At 54.0% G+C, this 14,884-nt stretch overlaps 1 protein-coding gene across 1 annotated transcript; it reads left to right on the top strand.

Annotated features, from left to right (window-relative positions):
- The first annotated feature begins 369 nt into the window (after positions 1 to 369).
- On the top strand, positions 370 to 14,863 carry ANKRD13D (ankyrin repeat domain 13D). Its single transcript, XM_010366363.2, has 16 exons — positions 370 to 1,246; positions 1,428 to 1,904; positions 2,417 to 2,552; positions 2,662 to 2,786; positions 3,799 to 3,844; positions 3,926 to 4,069; positions 4,309 to 4,498; positions 11,454 to 11,520; positions 11,926 to 12,007; positions 12,224 to 12,285; positions 12,389 to 12,519; positions 13,372 to 13,529; positions 13,665 to 13,781; positions 13,871 to 14,034; positions 14,115 to 14,206; positions 14,502 to 14,863. Exons 2-16 carry the CDS (start codon positions 1,539 to 1,541, stop codon positions 14,713 to 14,715), a joined length of 2,094 nt encoding a protein of 697 aa, XP_010364665.2. The 5' UTR covers positions 370 to 1,246; positions 1,428 to 1,538; the 3' UTR covers positions 14,716 to 14,863.
- Positions 14,864 to 14,884: the final 21 nt, after the last annotated feature.

The following is a 14,884-nucleotide window of genomic DNA, read 5'->3' as shown; positions in this document are numbered from 1 at the left end:
GGCTGGACTTGGGGCTGAGCGAGGCAGGAGTCTGGGAAAGGGTAGGTGTGCTTGGGTTGGCTTCAGACACACTGATGGGATAGCATGGGACCCCTGGGCACAGAGATGTCCTGGAGTAAGCTGAAATGCGGACCTGGGGGTGGCATCAGGGTGACAATGGGAATGGACAGGCTCTCTTCCAGGGACGTGGGGGTCAGGGAGAGAGAAAAGGCCGTGGAAGAGGGTTGAGAAGGCACTGTCATGGAATTAAGGGCCAGTGGAAAGCTGTGTTCAAGATGGCAGAAATCAGGAGAGGCTGGAACCAAGAAAGTCCTGTCAGGTTGAGTTTGGGGAGGGCTCAGGGAAGGGACGGCCTCTTTGAGAAAAGTGGTGGCCAGGGAGGGCTGCAGCAGTGGTGAGCAGGTGAGCTGATGTGACAGCTCTCGGCATTCAGAAGCCTTCGGGCTGCTATCAACCCCAGGACCTCACGGATGACACTATAGCGTGGGGTGGCAAAGTGATCCCAGATGGCACAGGTGCCGTGTGAGTGCCCTGTGATTACAAGGAGAAGGCGGGGTAAAAATGGCAATCAGGCCTTCCAGCCCAGAGTCTCAGAACTGAGGACGCCCTACAGCAGGAGGTGACGCTGAAGCTAGCTGGCCCTCCTCAATCAAGCTATCCAGCCATGTTCCACGTAGGGAAACGGAGAGCAGAGGGTCAGCCTTGGCCACCTAACAAAACCAGGGCCCAAGACCCCAGGCTGGGCCTCCAGTAATCAAGGGCCGGAACTGAGCTGACGAAGGCCTGCACCCTAGTTCCGGTGTGGGTGGAGGGGCCGGCCCTGATTTCGAAACTCGTCTTCCTCTCCTGACGCTGGCAGCCAAGTGCAGCCTCTGCAAAAGGGACTCGTGCGGCAGGCGAAGGCAGCCGTTCGCCGCGGGCAGTCCTCCGCCGGAACGGCTCTGCCGCTGCCTGGGCCTGCGCCCCTCTCTCCCCGAACTCCTATCTCTGACTTCAGGGCCCCGGGGGCCGCCTCCCCACATCGCTGGGCCTGCAGACACCGGCCAGGTGCCAGGGGAAGGTGCTTCCCGCTCAGCCGGCGAGCACTTAGTGGCGTCTCCTAGTTGCTCGTCGCCAGGACGGGTGCTCGATGATGCGAGGGGAGCCGGGGCGCCCCACTTCACCCGCACCCCCCGGCAGAGTCGGTGACCGCGGGACCTAGGGTAGGAAGACCGGGGCGAGCGAGGGATCCACGGGGGAAACGCAGGTATCACGGCTGTAGCAGGACCGCGGCCCGCCGCGCACGCGCGCGCAAGACCCAGGGGACCAGTGCCCGCCCCACCCGGGCCCCGCCTTCCCCTTCCGGACCCGCCACCGGGGGTCTGCGCAGGGTTCGGGGCGCCTCCTTCAGGCTGCGGGAGGAGCTGTAACCAGGTCTCGCCCTCCAGGCCGCCCCAGCGGACCCGGGCTCGACCGAGATCGGGGTGCAGACCTAAGGTCGGGCATCTCCTCGGGCGCGCGCGGTGGCTCCAGCTCGCGCTGGCCTGGCCGCGGTTGCCATGGTTGCGGGGGGACAGGGCGCGCGCGAAGCCCCGCCCCGGCCCGGCGCAGCCCCGCCCGCCCCGCCGCCCGCTCCGCCCTCCCTGCCGTCCGCGCTGCTGCTGCCGCCGCCGCCGCCGCCGCCGCCGCCGCCGCCACCGCCACCGCCACCGCCACCACCGCTACTGCTGCGGGGGCCGCGGGGGGCGCAGCTGGGGCGCGGCTCGGAGGGGAGGCTAGGGGCCGTGCCAGGCTCGAAGCCGAGGCGGGGCCGGGATGCGGCGCTGAGGCCCAGCATGGCCAGCCCGTGCCCCACCTTCCTGCTGCACCGGCTCGTCTGGGCGAACCGGCATCGCGAACTGGAGGCCGCACTGCACAGCCACCAGGTGAGGCCCCGCTGAGGCACCCGGCCCGTCCCCCGGGTCCCCCACCCAAGGCTGTGGCCTCCGTCCTGGAGGCCGCCCGCCCCTGCTCAGCTCCGCAGCGACATCCTGGGCCTTCCTCCCCTGCACAATCCCAAGCCCAGATCACCGGCCCCTCGCGCTGGAGCCTCTGGCCTCGTCTGCTCTGCGCTGGGCCTTGCCCTGCTCGCCCGAACTCGCTTCCGCATCCCCTCTAAGCCAGGCTGAGAACAAGAATCCTGGTCCTGGTCCCCAGGCTCTGACAAACTCCTGACATCCTACACCTTTGCCTGACCAGGCCCCGCCGCCAGACCCCCGGCTCTGCCCCTGCCCTCCCTCCTTCCCCCTCCTCTCCCCTGCCAGGCCACCCTCTGCCATCTCCCTGGTCAGTCTGCCGTCCTTGTTTCTCACAGCGATTCCCAACCCTGCTCGCCCTGGCAGCTTCCCTGCCTTGCCCTCTTCTCTCCTGCCCTTTGTGAGTGTCCCGTCTCCCCCAGCACGACATTGAACAGGAGGACCCCCGCGGGCGGACCCCGCTGGAGCTGGCCGTGTCTCTGGGAAACCTGGAGTCTGTGAGAGTGCTCCTTCGACACAATGCCAACGTGGGCAAAGAGAACCGCCAGGGCTGGGCAGGTACTGCAGAGGACAAGGGGGCTCCCCCTCAGGCTGGCAGGCGGGGGGCAGTGAGCAGTCAGGCCTGGGGTCATCCGGAGGGCTCCCCTCAGCAGCCTGGTGCCCGCAGTCCTGCAGGAGGCAGTCAGCACTGGAGACCCTGAGATGGTGCAGCTGGTGCTCCAGTATCGGGACTACCAGAGGGCTACACAGAGGCTGGCAGGCATTCCGGAACTGCTCAACAAACTTCGCCAGGTACAGCAGGGCACAATTATGGAGGTAGGGTACCATGGCAGGGCATCACCTGGTTACTGTGCCAGGCCTGGCCTTGGAAAGGCACCCAGTTTGTGCAGTGTGCCTCCTGCCACCAGCGAGGAGGCCTATCTTGACCCTAGCTCAGGGTCACATAGGAAAGACAGCCAGCCAGGCTCATGTGGGAGACACTGGGCCCTTTGGAAAAGAAGCCTTGCCAGCTTTGGGCCTCTTGAAGAACGCACATTATCTGGAGCAGGGACTTCAGATTGACTCTGTGGATTATGGCCTGAGCCCCTGGAATACCTGCTACTATGCACCCTTCTGGAAGCACGCCGAGGGGGCTGGCTGGCAGAGCATACTACCTCATACCCGCTACCCGAGGAGCAGGCTCAGAGGGAGCCACTGTGCCCCATTTACAGAGTAGGACTCTGAGACCCAGTGGAAGCAAAGGCTCCCCAGTGCCCTGCACAGGCTCATGGCCAGGTTGGGGCTGGCCCTCCACCTCCAGGTGCTTACAGCCTCATTGCTCGAAGACCACTGTAGGGCCCCACTTGGCCCACCCTCTCTTGGGCAGAGTGATTGGGCATAGCGGAGCCATAGCAGTGCATCAAGACTTGATGAAGGGCCAAGTGTTGTGGCTCACGCCTGTAATCCCAGCACTTTGGGAGGCCAAAGTGCGAGGATCACTTGAGCCTAGGAGTTCAAGACCAGCCTGGGCAACGTGGCGAAACCCCGTCTCTACAAAAAATACAAAAATTAGCTGGGAGTGGTGGCACACACCTGTGGTCCCAGCTACTCAGGAGTTTGAGGTGGGAGAATCACCTGAGCCCAGGGAGGCAGAGGTTGCAGTGAGCTGAAATTGTACTACTGCACTCCAGCCTGGGTGACAGAGCAAGTCTCAAAAAAAAAAAAAAAGACTTGAAGGGCTGGGCTGGCTGTGGACAAGGGGCTCCTGGGCCTGCTGGAGACAGCAGCAGGCAGGACCCTGACGAGCAGCTCTGGTTTCTCTTAGGCCCCCGATTTCTACGTGGAGATGAAGTGGGAGTTCACCAGCTGGGGTGAGTGGGGACCTCTGGGCTCCCAGGGATTTGGGGTGGGGCCTTTGGGAAGACTCCCAGTGACCCCTGCACACCCTGCAGTGCCCCTTGTGTCCAAGATGTGCCCGAGCGATGTGTACCGCGTGTGGAAGCGGGGTGAGAGCCTGCGAGTAGACACCAGTCTCCTGGGCTTCGAGCACATGACCTGGCAGCGGGGCCGGAGGAGCTTCATCTTCAAGGGCCAGGGTGAGCTCTGCACACACTGCAGCATCTTGGCCCTCAGGTTCTCCCGCGGCTTGGGAGGGCGGTGCTGCCCTTTCTCTCCACTTTCCAGATGTGGAAGCTGAGGTTGGGGAAGGAGGGGGATCCAGGGGCCAAGGCTGACCCACTTGGCAGCAGGCAGCTGAGAGTACGATTGCCCTCTCTGCGCTGCTGGCGCCCAGCTCTGATTTGCACCCACTCTGTCCACCCCCGCCGGCCGGCAGAGGCAGGAGCCCTGGTGATGGAGGTGGACCATGACCGGCAGGTGGTGCACGCGGAGACGCTGGGGCTCGCTCTGCAGGAGCCCGAAGCACTGCTGGCCGCCATGCGGCCCAGCGAGGAGCATGTGGCCAGCCGCCTCACCTCTCCTATCGTCTCCACCCACCTGGACACTCGTAATGTGGCCTTTGAGAGGTCGGTCGGGGCCTGGCACACCGTGGGTGGGATGGGGACAGACAGCAAGAGCCACCCTTAATGAGGGCAGGGCGATCTTTGAAGATCCTGGTTCAGGCCTCTGGGCTCACTCACTAGGGGCTGCTCAGGGGCAGGCGGGTTGCTGCAGCCCGTGTCTCACTCACACTGCCGGGGTGGTAGGGCTCCTGTGGCCACCTTTGTAGGGAGAGGTCAGGTCAAGATGTCCCCAGTTTCTTGACTTCTGACCTCATGTGCTTTCCTATTAAGACAAAGATTTAGGCTGTGGTTCACGGCAGCTGTTTGCACCAATGTTGGCTTGTCATTGGTGTGGCTATGTTGGGGGCAGAATCCTTTGTGGGTAGCCTAGGAACCTGACCCTTCCAGCAAGAGCTTCTCTGACAACATATGCCCCCTCTTGCCTTAACAGTCAATGGAAACATTAAAAAAAAAAAAAAAAAAAAAAAAAGCTTTATTGAGACATAAACTCATATACCATATACATTACCCATTTAAAGCATACAGTTCAATGACTTTTAGTATATTTATTCACAGATTTGTACATCACCACAGTGAATTTTAGAACATTTTTATCACCTCACAAAGAAACCCCCCACCCTTGAGCTAACTCTTCGCCAAACTCCTCATCCCCTCTCCCAGTCCTGAGCAACCACTAATGTACTTTCTGTTTCTGTAGAATTCTCTATTCTGAGTTCTCATACGAATGGAATTTTATAGTATGTTGCCTTTTGTGTCTGGCTTCTTTCACTTAGTGTAATATATTCAAGGTTCATCCAAGTTGTAGCATGTAACTACTTCATTGCTTTTTGTGATCATTGTATGAATATACCATATCTTGTTTATTGATTAGCCCATCAATAGACATTTGGGTTATTTGCATTATTTGGCGATTATGAATAATGCTACTCTAAGTATTCATGTGCAAGTTTTTGTGTAGACGTATGTTTTAATTTCTTTTTCATATGTTTTCATTTCTCTTGGGTATATACCTAAGAGTAGAATTGCCAGGTTATTGATAACTCATTAACTGAGAAACTATCAGACTGTTTACCAAAGAAGCTGTACTGGTTTACATTCCTACCAGCAGTGTGTGAGGGTTCCAGTTTCTCCACATCCTCATCAGCACTTATTATTATTCACTCATTTGTTTTTGGAATCCAGCCAGCCTAGTGGGTGAGAAGTGATAGCTCACTGTGATTTTGATTTTCCTTTCCTTGATCACTAATGATGTTGAGCATCTTTTCATGTGCTTGTGTTTATTGGTCAGTTGTATATCTTCTTTGCAGAAATGTCTATTCAGATCCTTTACCCATTTTTTATTTAATTTAATTAACTTATTTTGAAATGGGGTCTGGCCTTTCACCCAGGATGGAGTGCAGTGACATGATCATGGCTCATTGCAACCTCGACCTCCCAGGCTCAAGTGATCTAAGTAGCTGGAACTACAGGTTCATGCCGCCGTGCCCAGCTAATTTTTAAATTATTTGTAATTATTTTATTATATCATTTAATTATTTTGTTTAGTTATTTGTAGAGACAGGGTCTACAGACTGATCTTGAACTCTTAGGCTCAAGCGATCTGCCTACCTTGCCTTCCCAAAGTGCTGGGATTACAGGCATGAGCCACCACACCTGTCCCTTTACCCATTTTAAAAATTGGGTTGTTTTTTTGTTATTGAGTTGTAAGAGTTTTATAATTTTAGCTGTTACACTTAGGTCTTTGAGCCATTTTAAGTTGATGTTTGTGTATAGTGGAAGGTTCTCTTGCATGTGACTATCCAGTTGTCCTAGCCCCCTTTATTGAAAAGACTATGCTTTTCCCACTGAATGGTCTTGTCACCCTTGTTGAAAGTCAGTTGACCATAGATAAATGGGTTACTTTCTGGCTCCCAAGTTAGTTCCATTGGTCTACATGTCTGTCTTTATGCCAGTATTACACTGTCTTAATCACTGTTGCTTTGCAGTAAGTTTTGAAATTGGAAAGTGTGTCTTCCTACGTTGTTTTGCTTTTTCAGGGTTATGTCAGTATTTTGGGACCCTTGCATTTTATATGAATTCTATTTTCTTTTTTCTCACAACCCAGTGTAGGCAGAATATATGAATTCTAGATTCAGCTTGTCAATTTCTACAGTCAGATGGGCTTCTGATAGGGATTGCACTGAATCTATAAAGCAGTTTGGGGAATAGTACCATGTAAACAATGTTAAGTCTTCTAATCCATGAACATGGGATGTTTTTCCATTTATTTGGATCTTCTTTAATTTATTTCAACATTATTTTACAGTTTTCAGAGTGTAAGCTTTGCACTTCTTTTGTTACATTTATTCCCAAGTGTTTTATTCTTTTATTCTTTTTTTTTTTTGAGATGGAGTCTCACTCTGTTGCCCAGGCTGGAGTGCAATGGCATGATCTCGGCTCACTGCAACCTCCACCTCTTGAGTTCAAGAGATTCTCCTGCCTCAGTCTCCCAAGTAGCTGGGATTACAGGTGCCCACCACCACGCCTGGCTAATTTTTACATTTTTAGTAGAGACAGGGTTTCCCCATGTCGGACCAGGGTGATCTTGAACTCCTGACCTCAGGTGATCTGCCTGCCTCAGCCTCCCAAAGTGCTGGGATTACAGGTGTGAGCCACCGCACCCGGCCACGAAGTGTTTTATTCTTTTTGATACAATTATGAATCAAATATTTTTCTTGGCCGGGCATGGTGGCTCACGCCTGTAATCCCAGCACTTTGGGAGGCCAAGGTGGGTGGATCACGAGCTCAGGAGATCAAGACCATCCTGGGTAACATGGTGAAACCCTGTCTCTACTAAAAATACAAAAAATTAGCCAGGCATGGTGATGGGTACCTGTAGTCCCAGCTACTCAGGAGGCTGAGGCAGGAGAATAGCATGAACCTGGGAGGCGGAGCTTGCAGTGAGCTGAGATTGCACCACTGCACTCCAACCTGGGTTACAGAGCAAGACTCTGTCTCAAAAAAAAAAAAAAGAAAAAGGTGGTTAGAGCAGGCTGGGCATAGTGGCTCATGCCTGTAATCCCAGAACTTTAGGAGGTTGAGGCGGCCAGATCACTTGAGGTCAGGAGTTTGAGACCAGGCTGGCTAACATGGTGAAACACCATCTCTACTAAAAATACAAAAACAAAAAAAAATTAGCCAGGCGTGGTGGTGAGCACCTGTAGTCCCAGCTGTTTGGGAGACTGAGGCACAAGAATTGCTTAAACCCGGGAGGCAGGAGGCAGGGGTTGCAGTGACCCCAGATTGCACCACTGCACTCCAGCCTGGGTGACAGAGCAAGACTCCATCTAAATCAATCAATCAATAAGAAAAGAAAAGAAAAGTGGTTAGAGCAGACATCTTTTATTCTTGTCTTGTTCCTGATCTTAGGGGAAAAGCATTCAGTCTTACCATTAAGTATGATATTAGTTGTGAGTTTTTGATAGATACCCTTCATCAGGTTAAGGTAATTGCCTTCCATTCCTCGTTTTTAGAGTATTTTTTTCATGAAAGGCTGTTGGATTTTGTGAAATGCTTTTTCTGTGTTTATTGATATGACCTGTGATTTTTAAAAAAATTCTATTGATACATTACATCAATTGACCTATGAATATTGAACCAACCTTGCATTCCTGTGATAAGTTCCACTTGGTTGTGGTGTATAATTCTTTTCATATGTTGCTAGATTTGGTTGGCTCGTATTTTGTTGAGGATTTTGTGTATGAATTCACAAGCAATATTGGTCTGTAGTTTTCTTGTTATATATGTCTGCTTTTGGTATCTGGGTGATGCCTCATAAACTGAAGTGGGAAATGTCACGTCTTTGTCTATTTTTTCAAATAGTTTGTGAATAATTGGTATTAATTCGTCTTCAAAAGATTGGTAGGATTCAGTGGTGAAGCCATTTGGGCCTGAGTGTGTGTGTGTGTGTGTGTGTGTGTGTGTGTATAGTTTTTTGTTGTTGTGTTTACCAGTCTCTTGACTTGTTATTTGTCTATTCAGATTATCTATTTATTCTCAAATTAGTTTTGGTGGCTTGTGCCTCACTAGGAATTTGTCCATTTCATCTAAATTATAAAATTTGTTGGTGTATAGCTATTCATTATATCCTTTTATAATGCTTTTTATTTCTCTTGCTCCTCTCTTTCATTTCTGATTCTGGTATGTAATTTTAGTCTTTTTTTTTTTTTGAGACAGAGTCTTGCTCTGTCACCTAGGCTGAAGTGCAGTGGCATGATAAGAGCTTACTACAGCCTTGAACTCCTGGGCTTAGGTGATCCTTCAGCCTCAGCTTCCCAAGTAGCTGGGACTACAGGCATGCACCACCAAGCCCAGCTAATTTTCTTTTTTTGTAGAGATGTGGTCTCACTATGTCATCCAGGCTGCTTTTGAACTCCTGGCCTCAAACAATCCTCCTGCCTTGGCCTCCGAAAGCACTGGGATTACAGGTGTGAACCACCACCCCCAGCCAAGTCTTCTCTCTCTTTTTTTCCCCACCGTGGTCAACCTAGCTAAAGGTTTGTCAATTTTGTTGATGTTTTCAAAGAGCCAGCTTTTGGTTTCATTAATTTTCTCTATTTTTTTTTATTCTCTATTTCGTTAACCTTTACTGTAATATTTATTATTTCTTTCTGCTCTTTCTGGTTTAGTTTGCTCTTTTTCCATTGTCTTTTTTTTTTTTTTTTTTTTTTTTGAGACGGAGTCTTGCTCTGTCGCCTGGGCTGGAGTGCAGTGGCCGGATCTCAGCTCACTGCAAGCTCTGCCCGCGAGTTTACGCCATTCTCCTGCCTCAGCCTCCGGAGTAGCTGGGACTACAGGCGCCCGCCACCTCGCCCGGCTAGTTTTTTTTTTATTTTTAGTAGAGACGGGGTTTCACCGTGTTAGCCAGGATGGTCTCGATCTCCTGACCTCGTGATCCACCCGTCTCGGCCTCCCAAAGTGCTGGGATTACAGGCTTGAGCCACCGCGCCCGGCCTCCATTGTCTTAACATGGAAGGTTAGGTTAAGGTTATTGATTTGAGATCCTCTTTCTTAATATAGGCATTCACACATATTATATTACATTTACACTTCTAGGCATGTCTGTCTTTTCTTTTTTTGACATGGGGTCTCACTCCATCGCCCAGGCTGGAGTGCAGTGTCGTGATCTCAGCTCACTGCAACCTCTGCCTCCCAGGCTCAAGTGATCCTCCCACCTCAGCCTCCTGAGTAGCTGGGAACACAGGCACCAGCTAATTTTTTCTGTTTTTAGTAGAGACGGGGTTTCACCATGTTGCACAGGCTGGTCTCAAACTCCTGTGCTCAAGCAATCTGCTGCCTCAGCCTCCCAAAGTGCTGGGATTACAGGCGTGAGCTAGTGGGCCTGGCCTTTACCTGTGTCTCATAAGTTTTGATATGTTGTGTCTTTATTCCTGTTTATCTCAGAGTATTATTTATTCCTGTTTATCTCAGAGTATTTTCTGATTTCTGTTTTGATTTATTATTTGAGACATTGGCTATTTGGGAGTGTGTTGTTTACTTTCCACATATTTGTGAGTTTCCAAAGTTTTTTTCCTGCTATTGATTTCTAATTTCATTCCATTGTGGTTGGAAAACATACCTTGTATGACTTCTGTCCTTTCAATTTTATTGAGGTTTTCTTTCTTTCTTTTCTTTTTTTTTTTTTGAGACGGAGTCTCACTCTGTCACCCAGGCTGGAGTGCAGTGGCACTATCTCTGCTTACTGCAAGCTCCACCTCCTGGGTTCATGCTATTCTCCTGCCTCAGCCTCCCAAGCAGCTGGGACTACAGGCACCTGCCACCACGCCCGGCTAATTTTTTGTATTTTTTAGTAGAGACAGGGTTTCATCATGTTTGCCAGGATGGTCTCGATCTCCTGACCTCATGATCCACCCACCTCAGCCTCCCAAACTGCTGGGATTACAGGCATGAGCCACCGCGCCCAGCCTTATTGAGGTTTTCTTTTTTTTTTTTTGAGACGGAGTTTCGCTGTGTCTCCCATACTGGAGTGCAGTGGCGCGATCTTGGCTCACTGCAAGCTCCACCTTCCGGGTTCACGCCATTCTCCTGCCTCAGCCTCCCGAGTAGCTGGGACTACAGTCGCCCGCCACCACGCCCAGCTAATTTTTTGTATTTTTAGTAGAGACAGGGTTTCACCGTGTTAGCCAGGATGGTCTCGATCTCCTGACCTCGTGATCTACCCACCTCAGCCTCCCAAAGTGCTGGGATTACAGGCGTGAGCCACCACGCCTGGCCTCTGAGGTTTTCTTAATATGGTCTTGAAGAGTGTTCCGTGTGCACGGAAGAAGCGTGTGTGTGGCTGTTATTGGGTAGAGTGTCCTGACCTGTTTATAAAGTCTAGCTGTAGTATTGTTCTTATCTTCTGGTTCTTTGTTGATCTTCTAGTTGTTCTATCCATTATTGAAAGTGGAGTACTGGAGTCTCCAAGTGACATACTTTTATTTTAGCTTTTTATTATGGAAAATTTTAAGCATATATGAAAGAAGAGATAATGTACTTACTCATCATCCAGCTTCAACATTTATCAACATCTTGCCAATCTTACTGAATCTGTCCTTCCTTACCTTTTTTAAAAATTTTTCCTAGAGTATGTCAAAGCTCATCCCAGATGTCCTAATGTTTCTAGTAAATGCTTCTGCACAATTCTAAAAGATAAGAATGTTTTTAAACCCAGCCCCGACACTATCATACCTCACAAGATTCATGCTAATTCCTCAGTTTCTTCTAGTCCCAAGCCCATGCTCAAGTGTCCCCCGCTGTCCAGGCACCCTCTTCAGGGGTCCTCCATGTTTCACAGTGAGAAGGGACCCTCAGAGTTGGGCACCCCAGGCAGGCTGATTGGAGGGGGCTTTGGAAAGGAAGGCTTTGGCCAGGGTGTGAGGGTGCAGGTCCTCACCAGCTCCTGTTTGGTCTGTTTCAGGAACAAATGTGGTATCTGGGGCTGGCGGTCTGAGAAGATGGAAACTGTTAGCGGCTACGAGGCCAAGGCAGGAGAGGCTAGTGGTGGGGGGCTGGGGGTAGGAGATGAGGTCCAGGAACTCAGCTCCTCTCCACATCCATCCCAGAGTAGCCCTTGGGCTCTGGAAACCCTGAGCATTTGTGGGAATTCAGCGGGCCTGAGTGCCCATCCCCTGTGGAGTACATAGGGCTCACCCACATCACGGGCCCCTACCCAGGGTACCGAGATGAAATGAGGAGCGTGTTCCTCTTGACCCTGGGGCTGCATCTCCTCGTTGGTGACTTCCCAGGGTTCAGACCCTGCCACCTCCTCTATTTTGGGGAGCAAGATCTCTTCTGTCTCTGGGACAGGAGGACTTGGGTTCTGCACTGGTGAGGCTGAGTGTGGGGAGCAGGCTCTGAGCCCCCAGCTCCCCGTGTCCCCTGCTCCCCAGGTGTACAGTGCCACCAACGTGGAGCTGGTGACACGCACACGCACGGAGCACCTCTCTGATCAGGACAAGTCGAGGAGCAAAGGTAAACCCAGGTGCGCCTGCCTGCTGCCCAGTCACACCGTGTGGTGGGGCCACCCTGGCCTGGGGTCAGGGGCCAGAGTTTCCCGGGATGAGCTGGGAGGCCTCCCCATTCCCGTCTGGGCCCTCTTCCCCCAGACAGGAGGCTCCCAGGGTGGAGGGGGGTGGGGACAGTGCGGGCATAGTGGCCCCCTCACCGGCTCCCACCCCTTCTCCGTAGGGGGGAAGACTCCGTTCCAGTCCTTCCTGGGGATGGCCCAGCAGCACTCCTCCCACACCGGGGTGAGCCAGGGCTGGGCTGAGACAGGGCCGGCGGGGGCTGAGCCTGGGCGGGAGGGCACCCTTCATCGCCCTGATCACTGAGTCTGCCCTGGAACCCACGCAGGCCCCTGTGCAGCAGGCAGCTAGCCCCACCAACCCCACAGCCATCTCTCCTGAGGAGTACTTCGACCCCAACTTCAGCCTGGAGTCACGGAACATTGGCCGCCCCATCGAAATGTCCAGCAAAGTACAGAGGTGAGGTCTGAGAGCGGCCTGGGAACTTGCTTCGGGACGGGGGCTCTTGCAGACCCCTCTCTGGGCCTGTTGTAGTGAGGGGCCCACTCCCTCAGCTGGCTTCTCTCTGGGCTCCACTCCTGGAGGCAGGAGTCATGTCTTATCCATGGTCCTCAGCCCTTAGAAAGGGCTTGGCACAGAGGACCAGTAGCTTGTCTTTGATGGATGGTGCCATCCATGTATGGTTTTTTTATTTAATTTCATGAGTACTTGCCGGGGCCAGCGTGGCACGGTGGGAAGGGCCCCCAGCGACATGGCCTGGGAGTGGAGCGTCCACCTTGGTGGAACAGAACAGTTAACGCTTTTGCCCCGGGAGGAGCCCTGAGCAGGTGTAGGTGGTAACAGCAGGCACAGTGCCTGCACAAGCCTAGCACTCTCACCACCATCTCAGGAGGATTCTTTTAGCCACCACACAGTTGCTGGGATTCAAACCCTGACAGTCTTGTCCTGGGGTGTGCTGGACATAAAAGTTTGGCAACACGTGAGGCCAGCTCTGGGCTGAGGGGGAGAACCGGGCGATGGGCCAGGCCCAGAGAGAAGCCCACAGCCTGGCACCTGGCCTCCTTGTCCAGAGCAGATGAGCTGGTGCGAAATCCTCAGGAGCCCCAGCCTGGGCCCAGGGAGGAGGGCAGCTTGGGCCACATGGCCAGGACACCAGCTCCCAGGGGAGGCGGGCAGCGGCATCTGAGCAGAGCAGGGCACCCCAGGCCAGGCAGAAGGTGGGTAAAGGCAGCTGCCCACAAACCAGAGGGCAGTCCTCAGTGGAAGGGCCACCAGCGGTGCCTTACCCATGTCCTGTGGTCGGCTGGGCAGGTTCAAGGCCACACTGTGGCTGAGCGAAGAGCACCCGCTCTCCCTGGGCGACCAGGTGACACCCATCATTGACCTAATGGCCATCAGCAATGCTCACTTTGCCAAGCTGCGCGACTTCATCACCCTGCGCCTTCCACCTGGCTTCCCCGTCAAGATTGGTGAGAGGCTGGGCCCAGGCAGCGGGAGGATCTCAGGCATGGCACCCTCCCCTCAGCGCAGTCCCTGGAAGGCTGCAGGGGCCGGAGGCGCAGGTGGCTCTCCGCCAGGGCTCAGGTGTGGCTGTCTCCTCATAGAGATTCCCCTTTTCCACGTGCTCAACGCTCGCATCACCTTCAGCAACCTGTGTGGCTGTGACGAACCCCTGAGCTCCGTGTGGGTGCCGGCCCCCAGCTCTGCTGTCGCCGCGTCAGGTACCCCCACGGGAGGAAGAGGTGGCCTGCACAGCTCTCTGGTCACCAAGCCCCGCGGGTTGAGCGTGGCCCCTCTGCCGCCTGCCTAGGGAACCCTTTCCCGTGTGAGGTGGACCCCACTGTGTTTGAGGTGCCCGAGGGGTACAGTGTGCTGGGCACGGAGCGCAGCGAGCCCCTCAGAGATGAGGACGATGACCTCCTGCAGTTCGCCATCCAGCAGAGCCTGCTTGAAGCGGGCACCGAGGCGGAGCAGGTGGGACTTGCGCAGGGGGTGGGCTCTGGCCTCTGCAGCCACAGGGCAGAAGTGACAGCTGTGGGCTCTGGTGATTGCAGGTGACCGTCTGGGAAGCCCTGACCAACACCCGGCCTGGTGCCCGCCCTCCTCCCCAAGCCACAGTTTACGAGGAACAGCTTCAGCTGGAGCGGTGAGCCCCTCATGCAGCTGGCTGGGTCCCTGTCCCCCGAGCCCTGGCTTGGCGGGAAGGAGGATAGCAGGAAGGTGCTAGGACCCCAGGCCCTCTGCAAGGCCACCGTCCGTCAGCAGCACTATCTGCCACCAAAGGTGGTGTGAGGGGTGGGGAAGCAGGACCCTGCCCTGTCTCCTCTGTCTGCCACCCTGTCTTTGCCCTTGTCCTCCAAAGTCAGTCCCCAGCCCCTCAGCTTCTGCCCCAGCCTTGGCGCTCACTCTCCTGCTCTTCCCTCCCCTGCCCTGCCTGGAAGGGCCCTCCAGGAAAGCCTGCGGCTGTCCACAGAGCCCAGGGGCCCAGGATCCCCTCCCAGGACACCCCCAGCCCCCAGCCCACCCAGCTTTGAAGAGCAACTTCGCCTGGCCCTGGAGTTGTCTTCACGGGAGCAGGAGGAGCGGGAGCGGCGCGGGCAGCAGGAGGAGGAGGACTTACAGCGGATCCTGCGGCTGTCACTCACCGAGCACTGAGCCACAGCCCCGGGAGGGCTGGCCAGGCCACTCCCTGCCTGCTTTTGTAATTTATTTATTTATAAACTCTGCTGCTGGGCTTGGGGCCTGGAGCCCCAGGGATGGGCGGGCAGGGGAGACAGATGGAAATAAAGAGACTGTCGCAGCAGGGCTGCTCTGCTCACTGGGC

This window comes from Rhinopithecus roxellana, chromosome 15 (assembly GCF_007565055.1).
Source record: "Rhinopithecus roxellana isolate Shanxi Qingling chromosome 15, ASM756505v1, whole genome shotgun sequence".
Lineage (NCBI taxonomy): Eukaryota > Metazoa > Chordata > Mammalia > Primates > Cercopithecidae > Rhinopithecus > Rhinopithecus roxellana.
This window is presented reverse-complemented; position numbering and strand designations above follow the sequence as displayed.

Bases quoted from the DNA above. Each gene is read 5' to 3' on its own strand.
- ANKRD13D (XM_010366363.2), top strand. From the start codon at position 1,539: ATGGTTGCGGGGGGACAGGGCGCGCGCGAAGCCCCGCCCCGGCCCGGC. The intron at 3,845-3,925 runs GTGAGTGGGGAC...CACACCCTGCAG, and splicing joins GTGGGAGTTCACCAGCTGGG to TGCCCCTTGTGTCCAAGATG. The intron at 13,530-13,664 runs GTGAGAGGCTGG...GTCTCCTCATAG, and splicing joins TGGCTTCCCCGTCAAGATTG to AGATTCCCCTTTTCCACGTG.